Raw genomic sequence first — 20,588 nt, 5'->3', positions numbered from 1 at the left:
AATTGAAAGAACATCCAAAACTTACATTTAGAATCCTTCCACCAATCTGGAGTGTAGTTTAGAAGAGTCTGGGAGTTGTAATTCCAAGACTTCTCCATGGTGGCTCCCATACTCTGGAACTCTCTTCCTAGGGAAGCTAGGTTGATTTCTTCCTTGTCCTTTTGTTGGCAAGTGAAGTGCTTTCTATTTCCACAGGCTTATGGGAGCTGATCATTTTACATGTAGATTACTTTTCTGCTCAATGCACTGTAGTATTTTTATTTTCTTTTAAATTAATGTTTTAATATTTTTTTAATTCTAATGTTTAAATCCTAACTTTTATACACTTTTAATCAAATGTGGGTTTACCTCTTTTCTTTTTTGTCTTGTAAGCCGATCTGAGTCTTGAAGAAATGGCACAGTATAAATGAAGCAATACACAGTCTAAAAAATAACTCTTAAAAACTCTGGAAACTGATTTTCGTTTTTTGTCAACATGTATTCTGGAAGGGGGGAGAGAAGCTGCTGGGGGAATAAGAGAAAGAGTGGATGAAAGTGCTTGAATGGAGACATGAATGGGAAAGCAAGTGAATGCACCTGGGGAGTGGAGGAGAACCCAGACGAAGGGAGTGACGAGATGGAGAACTTTTAGATAAGGGAATCTGGCACTTGACATTTTTTTTAAAAAAGGTTTCCCACCATGATTTATAGTGAGATGGCAGCAGCCAGGAAGAACAGACAGGTCACTGAAAAGTATATAATCAATTCTAACTGCAAGAATGAAATACATTGACCTATCAGAGCATCCTTATTTATAAATTAAGATGCTTAACAACATGTTTTGTGCAGGGCAATCCATAAAAACATGGGTCAAGCATGTCTGTTCTCTAGAATATGTTCATATGAGGGGAAAAATACTTTCAAGTAATATTCCACATTCATTCAGGATTGGCAGACAGTGATTGGTATTAACAAGCTACTCCAGTCACTGCTGGAAAGTCAAAAGAGTTTGTCTAACATCAGGACATTAAAACCCAACTGGATTTTGTGGATAACTATTAGCATCAGTACTAAATATTCAAGAATCCATATTGTCATTTATTATTTTTTAAAAATTGTTAAGACTGAGACAATATATTTATAATATTACTCTTACAATATGAAAATTATTTAGGACTTCCTCACACATTACATTATGGGGTACAGTGCCTCACTAAGAGGATGCCGCAGCATATTATACCACTTTGCATAGCTTAATACATGAATGTGCAGGAGTGAGGTACATGTAATAAGCTGCCACAAAAATATTTGGACTTCCTACGAGTCAGTTATAGCCACTAAAGGATCCATTTCAAGTGTGTGAGTGCTGAAAGAGGGGAAAGCTTTTAAAGTAAGGTAATTGCACACTCCTGAACATTCATACATTAAGGAACCAGTGACGCAAAATTGCAATACAATACCCTTACTGTAACAAATCAATAAGTCTTTCGGCATGTACACTTGCTGAGGCCATGCATTTTATTTACAATACACTCGATTCAAGCTGCTTCCTTTACTGTAATATACAGTATTTCTTTCAACCTGTTGGATTAGTTTGCTTTTCTGTAGAAAAGTCATCCTTGATTTTCCAACAGGATAACTTCTCCAGCTCCCTTATATGGCTCAGTTGAAAGTTCATTTTGAAAACAGTCACCATAAATATTACCCTAGTACCTTAACACCACTAAAATCAGCCAATCTATGACTGAATACACAATGTATTCAGGGCAGGGTGTAGTTCATGAAAATAAAGGTACTTGGATATATTTGAAAATAGCTCACCAACAATTCAGCAGTTACCTACAATTTAAGGTAACAGTTATAAACTCGCAGTTTCCAACATTACCCAGCAACATTGCCCGAGAACATAGAAGAAGAATTTAAGGAAAAACAGGTATGTTTTCCTCTTAATCAAGTTATTTCTTCCCATTTTCTTCTGCCTTTTGGGGGCATAAAGACTTCCTAATATTGGATGCTTGCCTTATGAGGTCATGCCACTGTCAAGTATTGATGATAAAAGAGCCCAAAAAGGCTTGTGGAAAAGAGACAAGCAGCAATCCACCAGGTGAGAAAGGATAGGAGACCCCTGAATAGGAGTGGAGTGAAAATGTTCTTCAGGCTAGCCACTGCCATTGTTAGCTGTATTACAGTTACCTTCATCTTCCCATCTTGGGAAGAAGATTCAGAGTTTACTGAACTGCTCAGTGGATTGTTCTCCACTGGTGAATCTGAAGCTGATTCTGGATAAATGCCCCAGGAGTAGTTACCTACAGAAAAACAAACAAACATCATGTTAAAGAATCTTCATTTGAGCTTTAAAAACTACTTGTTTTGAGCAATGATGAGGCTGATGTTCCATTTTGTAAAAAGCAGAATCTAGTTTATAAAATGGTAGCCATATTGTAAAAAGTTGAATCTAGTTTACAAGGCAGAAGACAATGGTAGCCATGTGAATCCTGATATTCATACTTTAACTTTTCACAGTAAAAATATTAATCTCTTCCTGCCCATTCTATAGTTTCAGCTACCAGCGATACAGAAACTTGTGCATCTCCCTTGCAGCCAAATACCCAGCTCCAGATGTGTACATGATTCTTGTTTGCTTTTGTTACTTGTTTCTAGTGTGCAAAGTCTCAATTAAGAGAGGAATATAAAAATGAAGACAATATGGATTTGGGAAGTGGATGTGGAATTGATAAATGGAATTTCTTCACTCTTTCCTCACAACCTAGTTTGTCAGCTAGTGTCCAAAATACCTTTTCATCTCTCCCACGACTAGCAACCAAGTCATCTTGTTTTTTTCCTGCTAGATACACAGTTGCATTAAATTCACTTCATACATTTAGTGAAGTAGCTCTTTGGAGTTCTAGATATTAAACATGGATTTGGTATTTTTAGTAAAGTAAATAGGATAGATGTATCATGCTCTATTTACATCCACAAAAAACAAATTGAATCTTATTCAGAGAAAGCACAATTACATTGTATTTAACATATATACTCGACTATAAGTCAACCTCATGTATAAAATCAAGGGCAGGTTTGGGGGCCAAAATTATGGATTTTGATATTACTCATGGATAATGCAAAATGTAGGGGTGTATAACAAAGGATGCAAAGAATGAAGCAAAGGAAAACAGTGCCAGAAAACATACAGAATTCCAACTAAAGGCTTCATGGATGAGAAAATATAAAGAGGGTGTGAGTGCTTCCAGAACAGATGACACTCTTGCCTTTCACAAAGGGATGGTTCCTTTTTTAATAAGAAAAAAAAAATATGTGAGCCCCTCATGCACACTATTATACAAGTTTATCTAGGACCACTAAGACATGAAATTTTTCAACTGTTTTTCAGCAACAACTTGCTTGATTGCTGGCTGTTATGTATGGACATCTTGCCAGCCGTTGTAGGATTGAAAACAGAGGAAAGATATAGGCTGATAGAAGTATGCAGGAATGCATGTCATGCAATCATGGCTCAATATCTTGGCTTACCACCTCTTCCTAAAATCCGAAGCAAGAAAAAAAGCTACAGAGCTTTAACAAAGAGATCATTATTGAGCAGTTTCTTTTGTTTAATAATTCTCACCTAAAGTTTTTAAGAGTAGAGTCATGTGCAACAGCATAACTAGAGGTGCCACATACTGGAGTGCAATTATACAAAGGTAATAAAACACTCTGGCCACCTGAAAGCAACAACAAAAAGGATAATTCAGTGTAAATCACATTATAACATGAGTATTGTAGAAGTTATCACAGTCAACAGTAAAATCAATGCTATGATATTTACCAAACAAACATAGGCTGGTTTCACATGTGCATCTCTGGAGGCGGGGACATAAGCTATTCCTGCCAGTGCACAATTTTGCATGAAAATGCTTCCTCAATATCTATTCTGACATTCTCACTGGCTACCAAAGAGCTAAAACATTTCTCCATGCAGAACATAAAAAGCAATCAGGTTGCCAACTTCCAGGATCATTTTTGGTGTCTCAGTTGTTAACCACTTGCACTGACAACCACAAATTCTAACCTACCATATACCTTAACACCACTAAGTTTTCCATTATCCCCCAACCAACAAAATAAATAGTTAAAAGTAGGAAGGGTAGAGAGTTTCTAAAATATTCTTTAGCTACCACCTCCACTTTTAATCTATGAAAACTGAGAGCAATTTTTATCTTCTCTCAATTGCCTATGTGATATCATTACATAAAGGTAAAGATAAAGATATTCTCCGTTGACAAGGGTGTGGTACAGACCTCCCCAAAAGGGAGGCCTGCCGGCGCCTGTTTTTCCTCCACAGGGAAGCCGCATCTGCCAAACCAGCTTCCCTGCAGAGGAAAAAGTACCTGCAAAAAGCGGGGGGGGGGGATGTTTACCCCGTGGCAGTGGCGTAATGAGTGTGCCACTGCTGATGCCGCATGGCACTTACGTAACAATGGTGGCGCTCATGAATACATGGCACCGCCATTGTTACGCCCTCCTCACATGCGAGGGTTGTGGGGTGTGTGGGTGCTCCGCCCCCAGGCAACCCTAGCATGTGATGAGGGCGTCACAAAGGCCAAGGTTGTCAAGTTGTGTCCCACCATAAGAGGAGGTGCTCATCTCCGTTACTAAGCCGAACAGCCAACGTTGTCAGAGTCTACGCTGCGGTCATGTGGCCAGTATGATTGCACAGAACGCTGTTTACCTTCCCAGAGGAGTAGTACTTATTTATCTGCTTGCATTTGCATGCTTTCAAACTGCTAGGTTGGCAGAAGATGGGATTAGTGATGGCAGCTCACCCCATCATGTGGCACCCGGGCCTCGAACTGCCAACACATTATTGTTGTTGATTTTAACTGCCCTTGAGGTGACCTTGATTCATGGCAACCCTGTGGAAAAGACATCTCCAAGACTTCCTGTCCTCCACTGCTCTGCTCAGGTCCTGCAGGCTCAAGCCCATGGCCTCTCTGATTGACTCTTATCCATCTGGCATTTGGCCTCCCTCACTTTCTACTGCCCTCTACCTTTTCTAGCATTATTTCTAAAGATTCATGACTTCTTACAATGTGACCAAGTACGACAGCCTCGAATTAGTCATCCTGGCTTCCAGGGAGAGTTCAGGCTTGATCTGTTCTAGAATACATTTGTTTGTTTTCTTAGCTATCCATGGTATCATCAGCACTCTGCTCCAACACAACATCTCAAATAAGTGGATTTTCTTTCTATCAGCTATCTTCACTGTCCAGCTCTCACATTCACACATGGTGATGGGGAATACAATGGCTTGGACAATTCTCACTTTAGTGTTTGCACATAAGGATCTTGTCCAGTTCTTTCATAGCTGCCCTTTCCCATCCTAGCTTTCTACTAATTTTTTGACTGTAGTCTCCATTCAAATTAATGTTTGCTTCAAGGTCTGGGGACTGTTTGGCTATTTCAATTATCTTGTTATCTAGGATGAATTCTTGCAGACCTTACACGGTCATTATTTTTGCTTCCTTAACGTTCCACATTAAGCCTACCTTGGCACTTTCCTGTCTCTCTTCAGTATTTGTTCCAGGTCTTTATTGCTTTCTGCTAGTAGCACTGTGTTGTCTGCATATCTTAGGCTGTTAATGTTCCTTCCTCTGATCTGATCTGAGTCTAAGTTTGCTCGGAGTACAATGTTTCCCGCATAGAGGTTGAACAAATAGGGCAACAGCATGCAGCCTTGCCTGACACCTTATCTGATTGTGAAACATTGTATTTCTCCATACTCAGTTGTGATAGCAGCCTCTTCCCCTGAGTACTGATTATGCACCAGGACAATCTTCTTTTGGAATTCCCTGGTGTGTTCCATTATCCACTGGATGTTTACAATGTGATCCCTAATGCCTCTTCCTATTCTGAAACCAGCTTGCACCTCTGGAATTTCTCACTCCATATGTGGTAGGAATCTTTGCTGCAGAATTTTGAGCATGACTTTGCCTGCATTGGAAATTAGTGCAATGTTCCTGTAGGAACTGCAATCTTTTATGTGTCCTTTTTGTGTGTGTATAAGAATGTATATTGTTTCCAATATGAGTACCATAGCTTTGTTTTTCATATTTTGGCAGGTTTTAGTTAGAAATTAACTTGATTCTACCTCTGTGGATTGTAGCAGTTCTATTGGTATGTCATTTTTTTACTGGTGATTAGTTGTTCTCAATTGCTTTGAGTGCAGCTTTCCAAACTTTGGAGTTCATCTTTGTATATTTCATCTTCCTATGTGTCATTTATCCTTTTGTATTTTTATACAGATCTTCTGTGTTTTGTTTCCCTCTTATTTCATCTTGGCAGTTTATTATGTTCCCCTTCTGATCATAAAGCATCCCCACCCTTGGTTTAAATTTCTCTTTGAATTCCAGAATCTTGTTGAATAGGTCTCTTGTTCTGCCTTCTTTGTTGTCATCTTCTATTTCTCTGTATTGTTCGTTGTAAAAATTCTCTTTGTCTTGTTCACTAATTATTAAACAGTAGTATTCATGGTTCTGATTTTGTTCCTGTCTCCCTTTGCTTTTGCTTCTCATTTTTCTTTAACTGCTTGAAGTGTTTCATCTGTCATCCATTGTTTCTTCTTCTTTTTGGTCACACATATCGTCTTTTTTCATTCCTCTTTATGTCCCTGACTTCTGTCCATAGTTCTCCTGGTTCCTGGTGAACTAAATGTAATAGTGCACATCTGTTTTTCACACTTTCTTTAAATTCTGTTGGAGTGTTTTCCAGGATTGAGATCTTCTTCAGTGTATTTTTGACGTTAATCAAACATTATTATTCTTATTTTGGATATTAATCATGCAGTACTCAATCCTAGATTGGCAAAAAACACTCAAGGACAGATTAAGCCAAAATGAGTGGATGGAACGGAAGCTGTAGGAGATAAACAACTGCTGTGAACTTCTGCAAAAGAGGTATATTTTATTTTCCATATCATTTTTTGCTTCCCTAGAGCACCTCCTAAACATTTGTCATTCAATGTTCAGTACAATCCAATACCTGAGCAAGGCTGTAAGGGTGTCTTAAAGGTCTTTCATTCATAGGTTCACCATAGGTCCAAGTCGACATGATGACAGTTAAGAAACAACAGTCCTAGCTCTCCACTTTAGAAATCCCTCTCTTTGCTAGAATGACAAGGGAAGCCATGTATAATCTTACTTAGAGTCATTTAGCTATTGTATTGTTCTGAAATGTTAACATTTTGCACACACATAACCTTGCAGAACAGGTAAATTTAGAAGGGAAACTATTCAGAAAAGAGCCAGAATAATATAACACAGAGCTAGTGAAAAGTGAATAAATTATTAAATGGTGCTATTGCCACAACTTCTTAGAATTAAAATAATTGAAGAAACAGCACCATGGTTTCTGGATTCTCTTCAAATTCTGCTTCAGATAACCAAATCCAAAAAAGTTTCCCTCATGCTCAAGGAACAAAACATCACCAGATATTTCCCTCTATGTATTTTATTTGTTAGGCTTACCATTTTCTGCAGTTCAACTGTACTTATTCTCCCAACTTCCTTTTTCATTTGATCCACACATTTCTGTGCTAAATTTAGATAGGCTTGGAGATGACTGCGCATCATGGCTAACCTCAAAGCACACAGGAGAATTATTATCCACAGTCTAACAGTATCAAATGTAGCTTCTGACATTCTGTAGATTTTTAAAAAGGAACACAAATTTCCAGCGGTTATTCAAAACTGTACAAACCTAATGTTCTCAATGTGGTACAAACTTCTTAAATGCTAAAAGGAGGTTGTTGTTTTTTTTTTAAAAAAAAAAACCTTTCAAAATTTTGTCACACAGTAATAGAGGACCTTTAAAAATAGTCTGTCCACTGTTCAAACACTATGGGCATATATGAAGGCGCTGGTGGTTGTATATTTCAGGTGTGACAGTATAACAGTCCCCATTTTCTATCATCTTGGTCATCCAATAAACTGGGTATGATACATTTTGTTGTTGTGTGCCTTCAAGTCATTGCTGACTTATCGTGACTCTAAGATGAACCTATCATGGGGTTTACATGTTAAGTTTTTTCAAAGGGTGTTGCCATTGCCATCCTCTGAGGCTGAGATAGTATATCTTGCACAAGGACATCCAGTATGTTTATACGGCTGAGCCAGGATTGAAACTCTGGTCTACAGTCACAGTCCAAAGCTCAAACCAATACACCATACTCAAGAAAATAAATGGATCATGAGCCATTTCTGCCTCATTTCTCTCAAACTGAAGTACAAAATATGGTCACTGTATTTTAACATGCAGTGGGATGCAAACAAAGAGGATTAATACCGATTTTTTTTAAAAAAATATGTAGCATACTGGACAGAGTATTTCATCTTTTTACTGGTTCGAGCTTTGTATTACAATTTCATTCTCTCTTATACTTCAGTTCTATTAAATGTCATGCAATTACAAGACATCTTCCAAACTGTTATTTTAGATCATACTATAATTATTCCACCCAGTCTCAGCACTCTACACATTGTTTTAAAAAGCTCGCCTGACAATATTAGAAGATAGTGTTATTTATGCCAGCTCAAAAGTAAGTTTATAATTTGTGATTAAGCACTCTTCCTGTCCCCTCTGACAGTTGTGAAATGAAGTATGAACTTTTTTACTGTGGCAATACAATTTGGCTTGAAGGATCTAGAAAGACATGCACCACATTATATGTATTCTTGTCAACTTGCCTTTACCATGGAAGTCAGGGTAATTAGATATTGTGGCTCCATAAATACACCAAGATCCTCCCCACCCCCCAAAAAGTAGAACCCTCCTGCATGTGAAAACATGCAAAAACAAACAAACAAACAAACAAACAAAAACCAAAAACACTCCAATCAACCTAGATAATCTTTCCTGAACTCCCCCACCAAAAACTTCCATTTTTGTTGCAGTCACTATCACAATGGCTACAGGAAAGGATACCTTGGTCTTTGTACTAAAGAGGAGCCTTTAAATTGGGTGGGCAACTGCATGGGTCTCAGAGACCAATTCTCCCATCCACCTATGGGCAGCATCTCACGCATGCAAAGTTAGCCCAAATGCCTTGGCAGTCCCTTTCAAAATGACAACTAGTAGTGACATTGCATCATTTTGCCTCCTAAACCATTGCAAAGATATGAATGACTCTGCACTAGTTTTCCAAGATTAGTTCTGTTAGTTTCTTTGCCTTCAGCAAAACACACAACACAGTCCTTGACACCAACATGACCCAGTAGTAGATAACAATACAGCTATGCATTTCCAACTTTTGGTATGTATCACATCATCGCAGGATGGGTGAGTAATCTCTCAGTGTTACTGTCACTATGGAGATTACTGCACAACACTCTGCATTCTGGGATTTGCAGTTTAGGAAGGGGCATTTAGAATTCTCAGCCAGAGAGCTCTTAGGCCTCACTGAACTACAAACCCCAGAATGCAACAGGAGGCAGCCAGAGCAGTGAGAGTGGAGTAGCAGCACTGTAAGAGTGTAATGCAGTAATCTCTCTTATCTTTAAAATAGGTCGAACATTCAACCCCAACGTTCCTTGATCTTAAAATGTGTGAGGGCAACTCATATTATGTATGAGGGACCTGTTCCTTCTCCATGTGTTCCCAATATTTCAGTCTCAGTCAAGCTGCCACTGTTACAAGAATAACACCAGAGACCAGGTGACAGGCCATGCTTTGCCACTCAGTGCCTTCCTGGTGACCTTCTGCCAAACTCTTCATTCTCTGACTTGAAGAAATGAGTGTGTGAATCTCTGAAAGCAGAGATGTGGCAAGATCCACATTTTCAAAAGCATCTTCTTTTCCCCAAAGTATTCTACTCTCCTCTGAAATTAATCTCCATATGATAACATCTCAGGATTGTGTGGAATTATATTATAGAGACAATTGTGCTGACGGACAGACATGTGTGAAAGAACAAAAGTACATGTGCATGAGTGTGAGAAATTATATGATGGCAGAAAATGATTAGATAAATAAATGGAGTGTAGGAATGCACAACACTGTGAGAAATATGAATGGATGAAGAATGAAGAAGGGATAAATGAAGAAGAGGAAGGGAAAGTACTTCTGTGTTAGAGAGATAGGATGAATGGATAAAGGGGAATAGAAGAGATGGCCTGTCTCACAGTGCCAGTATGTGACCCTCAACCATATGTCCTTCAAAGAGATGTTCCTCTCTGTCTGACAAACTGAGGACGAAAGCTCTGGTATGGCCAAATTGTCTTCTTTCCCATTAATATAGCTATAACCGTATTTCTTTTCTGACACACACAAATGGTAACATTATATAATGAAGGTTTTCAAAAGCAGCTTACAAAGGCACACTCTCTTTTCCCAATGGTGGATTCATTATGTAGTCCTTGGTAATGGGTTTTACCCACAATAACACCATAAATAAGGGTGCCAGGAAGTTTATGTGCAGCAGGGTTCTGAAAGTTGAAGAAACAAACAAAATCAACACATCAATAAATTACAATTTTAACAGAAAATGTGTTATTGGGTTTTCAAACTGCCATGTGTTGAAAGTAAGGAAAATAAATACCAACTAATTTATTGTCCTTATGCTCCATTAAGAAATATACACTCAGTGGTTCCAAACAATTCCAGAAGATCCTGGAGCTGATTGGAATCTGTTAAGTGGTTCTTCAGGGCAAAGCTCAGTTATAGTTGAGGAGCTCTTGTAAAGTTCAACCTGCTTGCCATTCCCAATTTTCTCCTGCAATGTGCAATGGTTGGGAAATTTGGGGTTTATTTTAGGATTTACCATTCATTTGCACCCAGCAACAATGAGGCCCTAATAGGTGTGAAGACTGAACATGAGCTGGCTGTTTGTCTAAAAATAACCCCCAAAATATTCTGCAACTATACAGAGAATCTACAGTAGGAATGTAGAGTTATAGAGTTTCTGAATAGATATTTTAGTCCATTCCAATTTAGTTGCCAACATACAAGTTATACCTATAGCAATGAGCAGGCTGATGAAAGGCCAGCAGCCTGATTCAAAACACTAGGCACAAACAGACAGGCCAAAATAAAGCTGCTTTGGATCACTTTGGAGGTAAGCTGTTTAAATGACACACACATCTTAAGAGGCCAGAAGCTGTGCCAAACCTGCCCTCCAATCCTTAGGACTGGAGTGTGGCTTTGGTGCGGCTTCTGGCCTCTTAGGGCACATGTATCATTTAAAGAACATACAGTGGTACCTCGGGATACGAAATACCCAGGTTACGAAATTTTCGGGATACGAAAAAATCCCATAGGAAATCATTGTTCCAGGTTACGAATGTTTTTTCGGGATACGAAGAAAATTTTTGGTGCTTTTTTCGGCTTTTTCGCACGAAACGCGGCTTTTCCCCATTAGCGCCTATGGCAATTCGGCTTACGAAGGCTTTTCGGGTTACGAAAGCGGCCGCGGAACGAATTAATTTCGTAACCCGAGGCACCACTGTACCTCCAAAGTGACCCGAAGCAGCTTTATTTTGGTCTGTCTGTTTGAGCCCACTGTTAACTAAAATGACTTAAATTCAAACTTCCAATAGTAACAGATCTGTTCATTGGTCAACAGAAAAAAACAACTTAGTCATTTGGACGACAAAAAACTAAACAAAAAAAAAACCCTACATAGTGTAAGTCTAGTCATTAGTCCCAGCAGTATAATCCACTGAATAAATGGGAACTTGATAAGTTAACAAACATGTCAGTTCCACTGATTCAATAGATCTACTCCTGTTGTGACTAACACAGTTGTGACTAACTCTTGGATTTAGGCCCATCTCTGTAAATTCAAAAAATGTAAATGTAGGTGAGAATGTAACTTTCCCTTCTAATTTCTATATGTGAATGTGATCCATGCAGAGGTTTTAGCCTAAATGGCAATGCCAGATGCCATTTCTGAACCATGTCCTCTCTGGAGTTTATCAAACGGGAGGAATTTCTCTTAAATTCGAATGAAAAGAAAGTGGGGCCAGAACACATTTAAAGTCGCTAGTTTCGTGCAATTACGCGAATAGGCATTGCATTCAAACTGACTCCCCATTGCCCGAAAATAGCATGCCATTGCCTGAATTTGCGTGTGGCAGTCTATCACGTAATAACGTGAAACCCCATGATTGCGTTCGGACTGACTTCCCATTGCCCGAATTTGTGTGTAGTGGGTTATCATGCAATAACATTAAACTCCATGATTGCGTTCAGATTGCCATCGGATTATACTTCCAATTCCCCTTGTCTGATAAACTCCTCTGTCAGCACATCCAATAATTAAACTAAGGATTTTTCAGTGTGAATAAACAAGGCTGTCCTGCCAGTGCAACCCATCTCTGGGCTAGTCACAAGCCTTGATCTTTGTAAATCCTTTTGGATGGTTTTCTGGCAATCTTTCCCATCCTTTGTTCAGTCTTCAACCCTTTTGTTCAGAATTCAGCAATAAAGTCGCATACTAGTTTAGACAGGCAAGAATTTGTTATTTCTGTCCAGTATGCTAGAAACATATTCCTGTAATCTCAGCTTCCCACCCCAATTTGTAGTTTGCAACACTGTCTTAAAATTGCACAGGTCACTGGGCTTCTACTATAGCGGATCTTTTAATGTTGAATGTGTTCCATCCAGAGCCTGATCTTTAAATATCTGAAAACATTCTTATTTCTCTGCACATCTTTTTAATGTAAAGTGCAACTTTATTGCAACTCCTTTTAGATCCTCTCCCCTGTTATTCTCCCTCCCTATGTTCTTCTTTTAAAATACTTAATAGATTTTAGACTGCAGCTCAATTGCTGTTGGAACATACTGACTTTTTCATAAAGTGCCCTGAAAATATCAACTGGCAGTTTGGTAGGGAAAGTAGAATAGTGCTGTATAAAAGAATCAGTAATAGCAGAGCAGAGCTCTTTTCTATATAATCTTGCTTACTGGGTGATTTTTTCCGTTGTTAAACTCAAAGCATCCAGATGCATCTGAGCCAGTCTCAATCCAGGGAATGTCAGAAAAGCACCAATAAATGAACAAAGAGTAGCCAGGAAGAGTTTGAATGTTAGTTTAGAAACAGGACCCCTGGGGGAAAAAACAAACAAGAAAGATAGTTGTGGTTGTGGTTGTTTCCCCCCCTGACATTTTAAGGAAGTGTGACAGGATGTATCAGCACATTGGAAAGAAACACTTGCACATGTACAAAAATGTCTTTATGGGGAAAAAATTAAGGGGTGTGTGTGTGGTTTGGGTCAGTTAAAATCTCAAGTCAGTGGTTTCTGACACTTGTTTTGCTTTATACACTGACCCTGATTAACAGTATCATTTTAGGAGAGCCACACATTACCTCCAGTGGTTACAAAGATTAACAGTTAACAGGTTTCTTGATAACACACACCTGGAATAGAGCACACTGACAACTGTGCAAGAACCTTCAGTGCTAATATGAACCAATTCTGCATATTTGCTTATACCCAGCTATGTCAATTTGTAGCTTCCCCACAATCCACAAATTTGTTCTTCTGAACTAGGGTCTTTTCAGAAGGAAGGACGGAAAGAAAGTGTCATCATGTGAGGGGAAGTTTCCTTGCAGAAGACTGGATATAATCCTATATGGTAAGAGCTGCTGCTATCAGATGTGATGTTGCCATCGCAGAGGACATTTCACCACTACCATAATCCAACTAAACAAATAACCCTCTTCATCCAGTCTCTAGAAGAATCCTTTACAATAGGGATGGGGAAAGTGTAGTTCATATATCACATTTATTTATGTGGCTTCCAGGGCTGTTTTTGTGGCATGAGCAGGGGTATGGGCACAATTTCACAATGCTTTTGCCTCGCCATTATATTTTAGGTGCATGGCATGTTTATCCTAACAGGATGTGAACCATAAACTGACTTTCCGTTCACTTCCTGTTGCAAAGAAAACCCTCCTGGGATGTGTCCCCCCCCAAATAATATATATATATATATATATATATACATATGAGGAAATTGCCCTCCACGCCCCCTAGTTTATAAGCCATGCTCATGAATTTGGGAACAAAAACATTTGACTTTTGTTGTTGTTAGGTGAAAAAGAACAAGGTCTAGGCTTTATTTGCATTTGGTTGTAGTTTCTTTACATCGGTGGGGAGGGGGGCAACTGTAAATGACCAATACACTGCCCTCTCCTGGTACTTTTGCTCCCTAGTACTCCCTGGAGTACACAGGGGCAATTTTGCTCCCCCAGGATGTTTTGCCCTTCAATAAACCCCCTCCCCAGCTTCTCCAAGACAACCCAGTGGCACCGAGAACATCGTCACATTGCCTCCTACACCCGCAGGTACATTTGGGGGCATAACAAAATTTAAAGGCATACTTTTTTTAAAAAAAATGGGGGCCTTGGGGGCCATATGTAGCCCATGGGCTGCCTTTTGCTTTACACAAAGTCTGATGTTGCAATCTAGTTCCTAATTATGAACACTCACATAAAAACATTTATTTGACTCCTTAATAGCCTGCTAATTCAAAAATAAAAATAAGAAAATGCTATCTCACATACCAATGTCTGCTCAGCAATCTGAGATCTCATTCACTGCAACAGGATTCATAATGGACATATACTGTGGGATCTTTTACTTTGTCAAGACAGCCACCCCACTCAGATGAGAAGCTATTTCAAACACTTTCAGAATCAATTCAAGATGAACTAGGAAATACTATCGTGAACAGAATGCAAGACTCTGTTGTGCTTGTAGACCGTACCACACATTCCCCATTTATATATTTAATCACCTATACACCCCCTTTTAAAATTAAAAATGGTCTCAGAGTTGCTTACGGAACACATAATACGACTCTTTGTTGTCAAGCTTATGATCTAAATATGATACAACACAGAAGAAGAATAAAATGTGAAGGAAGAATGGGAAATTAAAGTCTCTCTAGTCCTTACAATAATACAAGCAACACTAAAAGAAAGCACGGGTAACATTTTAACACTAAAATATGATTACACTCTTGTGTTTTATACTTACTGGGATTCTAAGCCTTGTTTTTCAAAAAACTGTACAGCACTTTCTGAAAAATTTGAGAAGCCTGTAGAGGGGGGAAATTGCACAAAATTAAGGTAGAATACCAATGCTAACAGTGAAACCCAGACTTAGTTATTGCACCACCACCCCACACACAATGGCCTGTGACGTGAGCAGCTATACTTTCCCCCGAATTCTGTAGTGACAAAGAAGAAAGGAAGTCAAAGTTGTCTTCATCAGCAAGAGGAGAAAGTTTTTTCCCCAAGCAATCTATTTCTCCTATACCTGGCCTTGGGATGGAGGCATAGAGACAAGCAATCTGGAATGCTGTCTTGGAATGTCACATCCTATGGCATGTGTAAGTGTCCAAGACAGCCTTCATAGAGCACTTTTGCCCTGAGCACATCACTTGTTCTCATGGAAGGCAGGTTACTGGAAGGGGGAAGACCTCTCCTCCTGAAAAAGGGAACTTCACTTCCAGCTTCCTTCCTTCCTTCACTGTTCCTGTACCCATACGCTTTTTCCTCCTGATATCACCATACCATTTTTCACACTGACATATTTCCCAAAAGAATCTGAGCCCAAATATTTAAAAAATTGTTGTCAAGTGTCTGGCCAGCTTTTTCTCTATTTATTGATCATTTCACATCTATTCAGTTATGAACAGTCTGCACCTTTGAGAGCATCCCTTTGTTATCTCTGCATTCCATAAACTATCTGTGTTGACTCATTAAGAGTGCAAGCCATGGGTTCTTCGGAACCGATCTTGTGGTTCTGAAAAACAACCTAAGACCATAAATGATTTGCAGAAAAGATATTGCTTATCAAGTACAATGATGAGGAAAGACATAAGAAATAAGAACAAGTTGAAAAGCTAGATGTAGACAAATACAGCAATCCCTCCTAGAGTATCTTCCATGTGCGATGTTTTAAACTGTTACCTGATTCAAGTCCAAATTCTAAATAGTTTTCTGTTACTATCAGAATTGTCATGGCTTTAACAAAGAAAAAGAAGCCAAAGGTTACACAGACCGATCTTTCACCACCTTCTTCGACTTTGAAGTAGTGTGTAGTTAATGAGAATAATATTTTGCTACATAAGAAGTCAAGGGAAAAAAACAGTTTTGCACAACTCTAGATAGGATATTAATTTTCCTGAAGCTCTAAACCCAATTATCAAAATACTATATATATGTTAGTCTATAGGATAAATTGCATTCCAGGGAGTCAGGGGTCTCGTGAATTGCAATAAATAAATAAATGTTTAAATACACCAACACTTATTAGAGGCAATATTAAACTAATATCCATGTTATTTCATGGAGAGAAAAAAACCCTTATATGCCATCTAGGGCCACTGCTGTTTAAAAAAAGACAATTTGAAAAAACAGTGTGGGGTATGGAAAAGGAGGGGTTCAAAGAAGGTAGGAGTAGAAAAATCATACACGGGGCACTTAGAGTAGCTTTCCAGATTCCAACAGCTATGGGAAAATAAATTTCATTTGAAGAGGCCTACCGCCATGGACTTGTTCAGAAATCAAGGGTAAGTTGAATTGATTATAACCACATTTGATTTCTCTTTCATTCAATTATAGTTAAGCCTTTTACAGCCAATACCAAAAATTCAGTAGCAAGTAAGCAAACTTTGTACAGTTAGATATTTAATTAATTTCACTCATTAAAGGACACTGAAAATTAAGATCTATTAGCTAATTATGGATTCCAGTTTTTATCAGAAACTACACAACTCAACAGCTTCACTTGCAGGGGCTGAATACACAAAAAAGTGGTGCTAAACCATGATCATAGTCTTTTTTCTTCTTCTCTTATTAATCACACTAATATCATTTCCCAAAGACTAATATACTTTAAATTATAAAATAAAGGGTTCTTTGTGTTTTTTTAAACCAACAGAGAACTTCAGAATACTGGCTGCTAATCAATTAATACAGATATACAGCTATGAAATTAGAGATTTCTTTTAATAAAAAGTCACTGGTCAGTGAGTTCCAGCAAGTACATAGATGGACTCCACCAGAATCCACAACAATTATGGATTGAGGATTTCTTAGTCCCTGAATAGAGTACCATTAAAAATATTTCCCTGAAACACATGAGGCAAAAAGTGGGGCTCCTGGCTGCTTCGGAGGCATGATGCGCAGATGACATATGCCCCCAGATTGGCCGGAAGCTGCTCCACGGCCACCTAAGGTGGCCAGAAGCCAGCCAGAAAAGGAGCTGTGAAAAGCTGCTCCTTGTCTGTGGCCCATTGCGGGCCACAGCAGCAGCCAGCTTCGGGACTGCGGCATCTGGCCCCAGGACATTTGGGGGGCGACTGGGGCTGGAGCACTGGTCTGCCTCACCCAAAACTTCCATCTTATATTAGGCTATTTTTAAAAAATTTGTCTTGTAGTCTGAAGTGGTTATCACAAATTAACAATGATGAACCATAGCTTTCTTTCTTTTGTAGGGTCTCTTGAGGCAGCTATCTGAAGCATTGGTCATTGAGGCATGGGTTGTTTTAATTACATTTTATAAGCTGTACAAACAATAAAAAGGCTTTTTTTTCCTCACAGGTAACAACATCTTATATTAGCTTACAAAATGAATTTCAACTCTCATAATCTCTTACAACTGGATGTGAAAGGTGCGACTAATGGGACATGAAGCTGAAAAAAAGAAGTCTAAAATACCCAGAAGCGCATACTTGACTCCTTAATACTGTTACATATAATAGCTCAGTCATATTGGACTTAATTGCCAAGATCCATCACAGTACTTTGGTATCCACAAGTACAGAACAGAGAATTTTTTCTTCTCTGTGTCTGCTGCTTTCCATGGTACCAAAAGCTTCTTCCAGGGGGCTTTTCAGCATGGAGTGTATGCAGAGCTGCAGGAGGGAAAAGCAGGAGGATCTAGTAGAAGAGAGGTGAGCAAAGTGCGGCCCATAGACTTCATATGGCCCTTGGCACCTCAAAGCATGGCCCTGGGAGCCCACCTAAAGCCCCCAGACCCCCTTTTAAAATTATTTCATGCCAATTTTGGCATGAAAACTGGTCAAAAGCAACTCCTAAGTTGGCCAAACACAACCAAAACCAGTCACAAATGTGGTGGTGTACCTCTCCCACCCCGCCAGAACCCTCCAACCCTATAAGCCCTTGAAAAATGGGGGAAACTAGTTGAAAATCAGCCAAAATGGCAACTGCAAGTGACATTACATCACATTTAACACACTGAAATGGTGTGGGCCACAAGAGGAATGAAGATGAGGAATATCCATCTCTTGGACATAACTACACCAATGGAACCTAGTCATAAGAGTCCAACAATTATCAATATATATTTGACAAAAACATGTACTCAATGGTGCCAAAACAGCAAAAATATGTTTATATTTCTTTTAACAAGCCATTAATTTAATTAATGAAATCATTTGCTAAAGTATTTGACAGATTTCTGGGGTGTATTGGGGGGGGGAGTATCAGATTTTCACAACCTTGCAAAAAGGACTCATTGCTAAGAAAGAAAGAACAAGCAATGACCTATCTAGCTCCCTTTGTTCCTATATTCTTCACTTAAAAAAGAATGTGACGATGCATACCAAAGATAGGAGTTGATTTGTTTATTTATTCACTTATTTAAAAGGTGTCTATCTTACTAGCTTCCCTAACAACATTTAACACTACCTTAACATATTTCTTTTTTTTAAAGTTAATCATAAGGGCTAAAGTTCAATGAAGGTTTATTAACCTTTTAACAAAACAGCTTCTTCAGCAAGACTTTGACTGATTATAATCATGGCAGAATACTATTCAAAGTGTTGTGCTCTGTTTTTATGTATTGTGTTTAACAGAACTGATTTCTAATATTTTTAAACATCTGTAAGCTAAACTTTTATTTTAAATTTTGTAAGCAACCTTGACAGGAGACAGACGAGTTATAAATGAAATAAATAAATAAATAAGTTTGTGTATACTGCCTGAAACAGTACAGTGTTTTATGGCCAAACAATATCTATGAAATAGTATTCCCCAAAGTTGGTGTACCCACCAAAAACATTCTACAGCAGGGTTGTATAAAATGTGGGCATGAAGCTGTATGTGGCCCTAAGACCATTTTGCAGTACCAACATCTACTAGATTGCCCATTTTCTGGGAAAATGACAAATTTCAACTCTTAGAAACTTTCAGGAGCAGAATTCAACTTTTAAATAAGTCATAGCAGATCCACTGCCTGGCTAAAAATCAAAAAGGCTGGTTTTCAAAAGTAAATGTGGATATATGGCTAATTAGTTTAGTTTAGTCTAGTTTTTAATGGGTTGTCCTTATGAACCACAGATGCAAGAAAGTTGTCCAGTCCTAGAACTTGTAGATGGAGGCAATGAATATGACTGAATGAGGAAGAAAGAGATGCCACATGCAGCTGATACCAACCATCTTTTAAGCCCAATCCCTATCCCAATAGTGTTTTATCACAAATCAGTTACTTCAGCAATAAAGTGGTTACATTCTTCATATTTTGTTAACCATCTTTGGAAGGCAAAGATGGCAAAGAGAACATTTACAACTCTAGCAAAAAGAAGGTATGAACTATTAGGAAAAAACACATTTGTATGGAGATCTCATTGAATGAATATACATGAATATACTTGACATATACTTGACTGTCATCCTATTTCATAGTTAGCAAATTTCTTGTTTTAAGTTATCAAGAGAATGAAAAGTAATAGTTTAAAACAATTTGTACAACTAGGAGATAGAAATCAGCAATTTCACTCTCCCATCCCAATTCCCCAGCCTAAATTCTGCAATTTTTTTTAATTTTTTTTTTTTTGTACAGTCTTCTCTTTGACTGCAAAGCCTACAGATAAGCAGAGGCTGGCACATGCTGAGACCTTTTTACAAAGGAAAAGAAAACTGCTATATATAGATTACTGTTGGTGGTACTCTTCTACAATAGCTATCTGCACACAAGAGCTCCTTTTAGAATATGGCATTTATAGGTATGACTTTTACAGCATGCTGTGCTATATAGGTAGCTACAGACAGAAAGCCTAATTTTATTGCAGCCCAATTATTTAGTCCATATTTATATTTATTTATTTATTTAAAAAATTAAAAATAGAACTACTATTCTAGGGTCCTATTTGGTATCTCATAACATTCCCTATGCAAATGATTTTTAAGAGCTATAGGGTAAGATTTTGAAACCCAGCCCTCGACAAATATACAGCTCACAAACACAGACAGTTTTGGAATTTATCGTGTCACTGTTTAGTTAACTTGCTTTAACAATAAGGATATTAAAGCCTAATATCAGTATCTTTCAGTAACTCTTGGGGTAATCTTGATCCCAAAGATTATAAATGTTTTTATGCAACTTGTGGTACCAACCAAATATTTTCATAAGAAATATTTATCATTCCCTCAGTAGCAATGACTATAATTACAACTAGGCAGAAGAATATATTCAAAAACGTATGTTGGTGAGCACAAGCACCAGCCAAATTAAGAATGTTGCTTCAGGAAACACTACAATAACCCTCCTTCTAAAGCTAAAATTATCTAGAAGAAA

At 38.3% G+C, this 20,588-nt stretch overlaps 1 protein-coding gene across 2 annotated transcripts in view; it reads right to left on the bottom strand.

The window, feature by feature from the left end:
* Positions 1-1,056: 1,056 nt before the first annotated feature.
* Positions 1,057-20,588, bottom strand: part of TMEM161B (transmembrane protein 161B) — a 45,064-nt gene continuing 25,532 nt past the window's right edge. For both annotated transcript variants that reach the window (XM_042452196.1, XM_042452197.1), the window contains exons 6-12: positions 15,956-16,107; positions 15,018-15,078; positions 12,940-13,080; positions 10,347-10,460; positions 7,506-7,680; positions 3,608-3,704; positions 1,057-2,285 (exon numbers count right to left, since the gene is read on the bottom strand). In XM_042452196.1, coding sequence (XP_042308130.1) covers positions 2,008-2,285; positions 3,608-3,704; positions 7,506-7,680; positions 10,347-10,460; positions 12,940-13,080; positions 15,018-15,078; positions 15,956-16,107 — 1,018 coding nt within the window. In that variant the 3' untranslated portion in view covers positions 1,057-2,007. The remainder of the gene's footprint in view (positions 2,286-3,607; positions 3,705-7,505; positions 7,681-10,346; positions 10,461-12,939; positions 13,081-15,017; positions 15,079-15,955; positions 16,108-20,588) is intronic.

This window comes from Sceloporus undulatus, chromosome 2 (assembly GCF_019175285.1).
Source record: "Sceloporus undulatus isolate JIND9_A2432 ecotype Alabama chromosome 2, SceUnd_v1.1, whole genome shotgun sequence".
Classification (NCBI taxonomy): Eukaryota; Metazoa; Chordata; class Lepidosauria; order Squamata; family Phrynosomatidae; genus Sceloporus; species Sceloporus undulatus.
The sequence above is the reverse complement of the archived record's forward strand: the minus strand, read 5'-3'. Positions and strand labels throughout refer to the sequence as shown.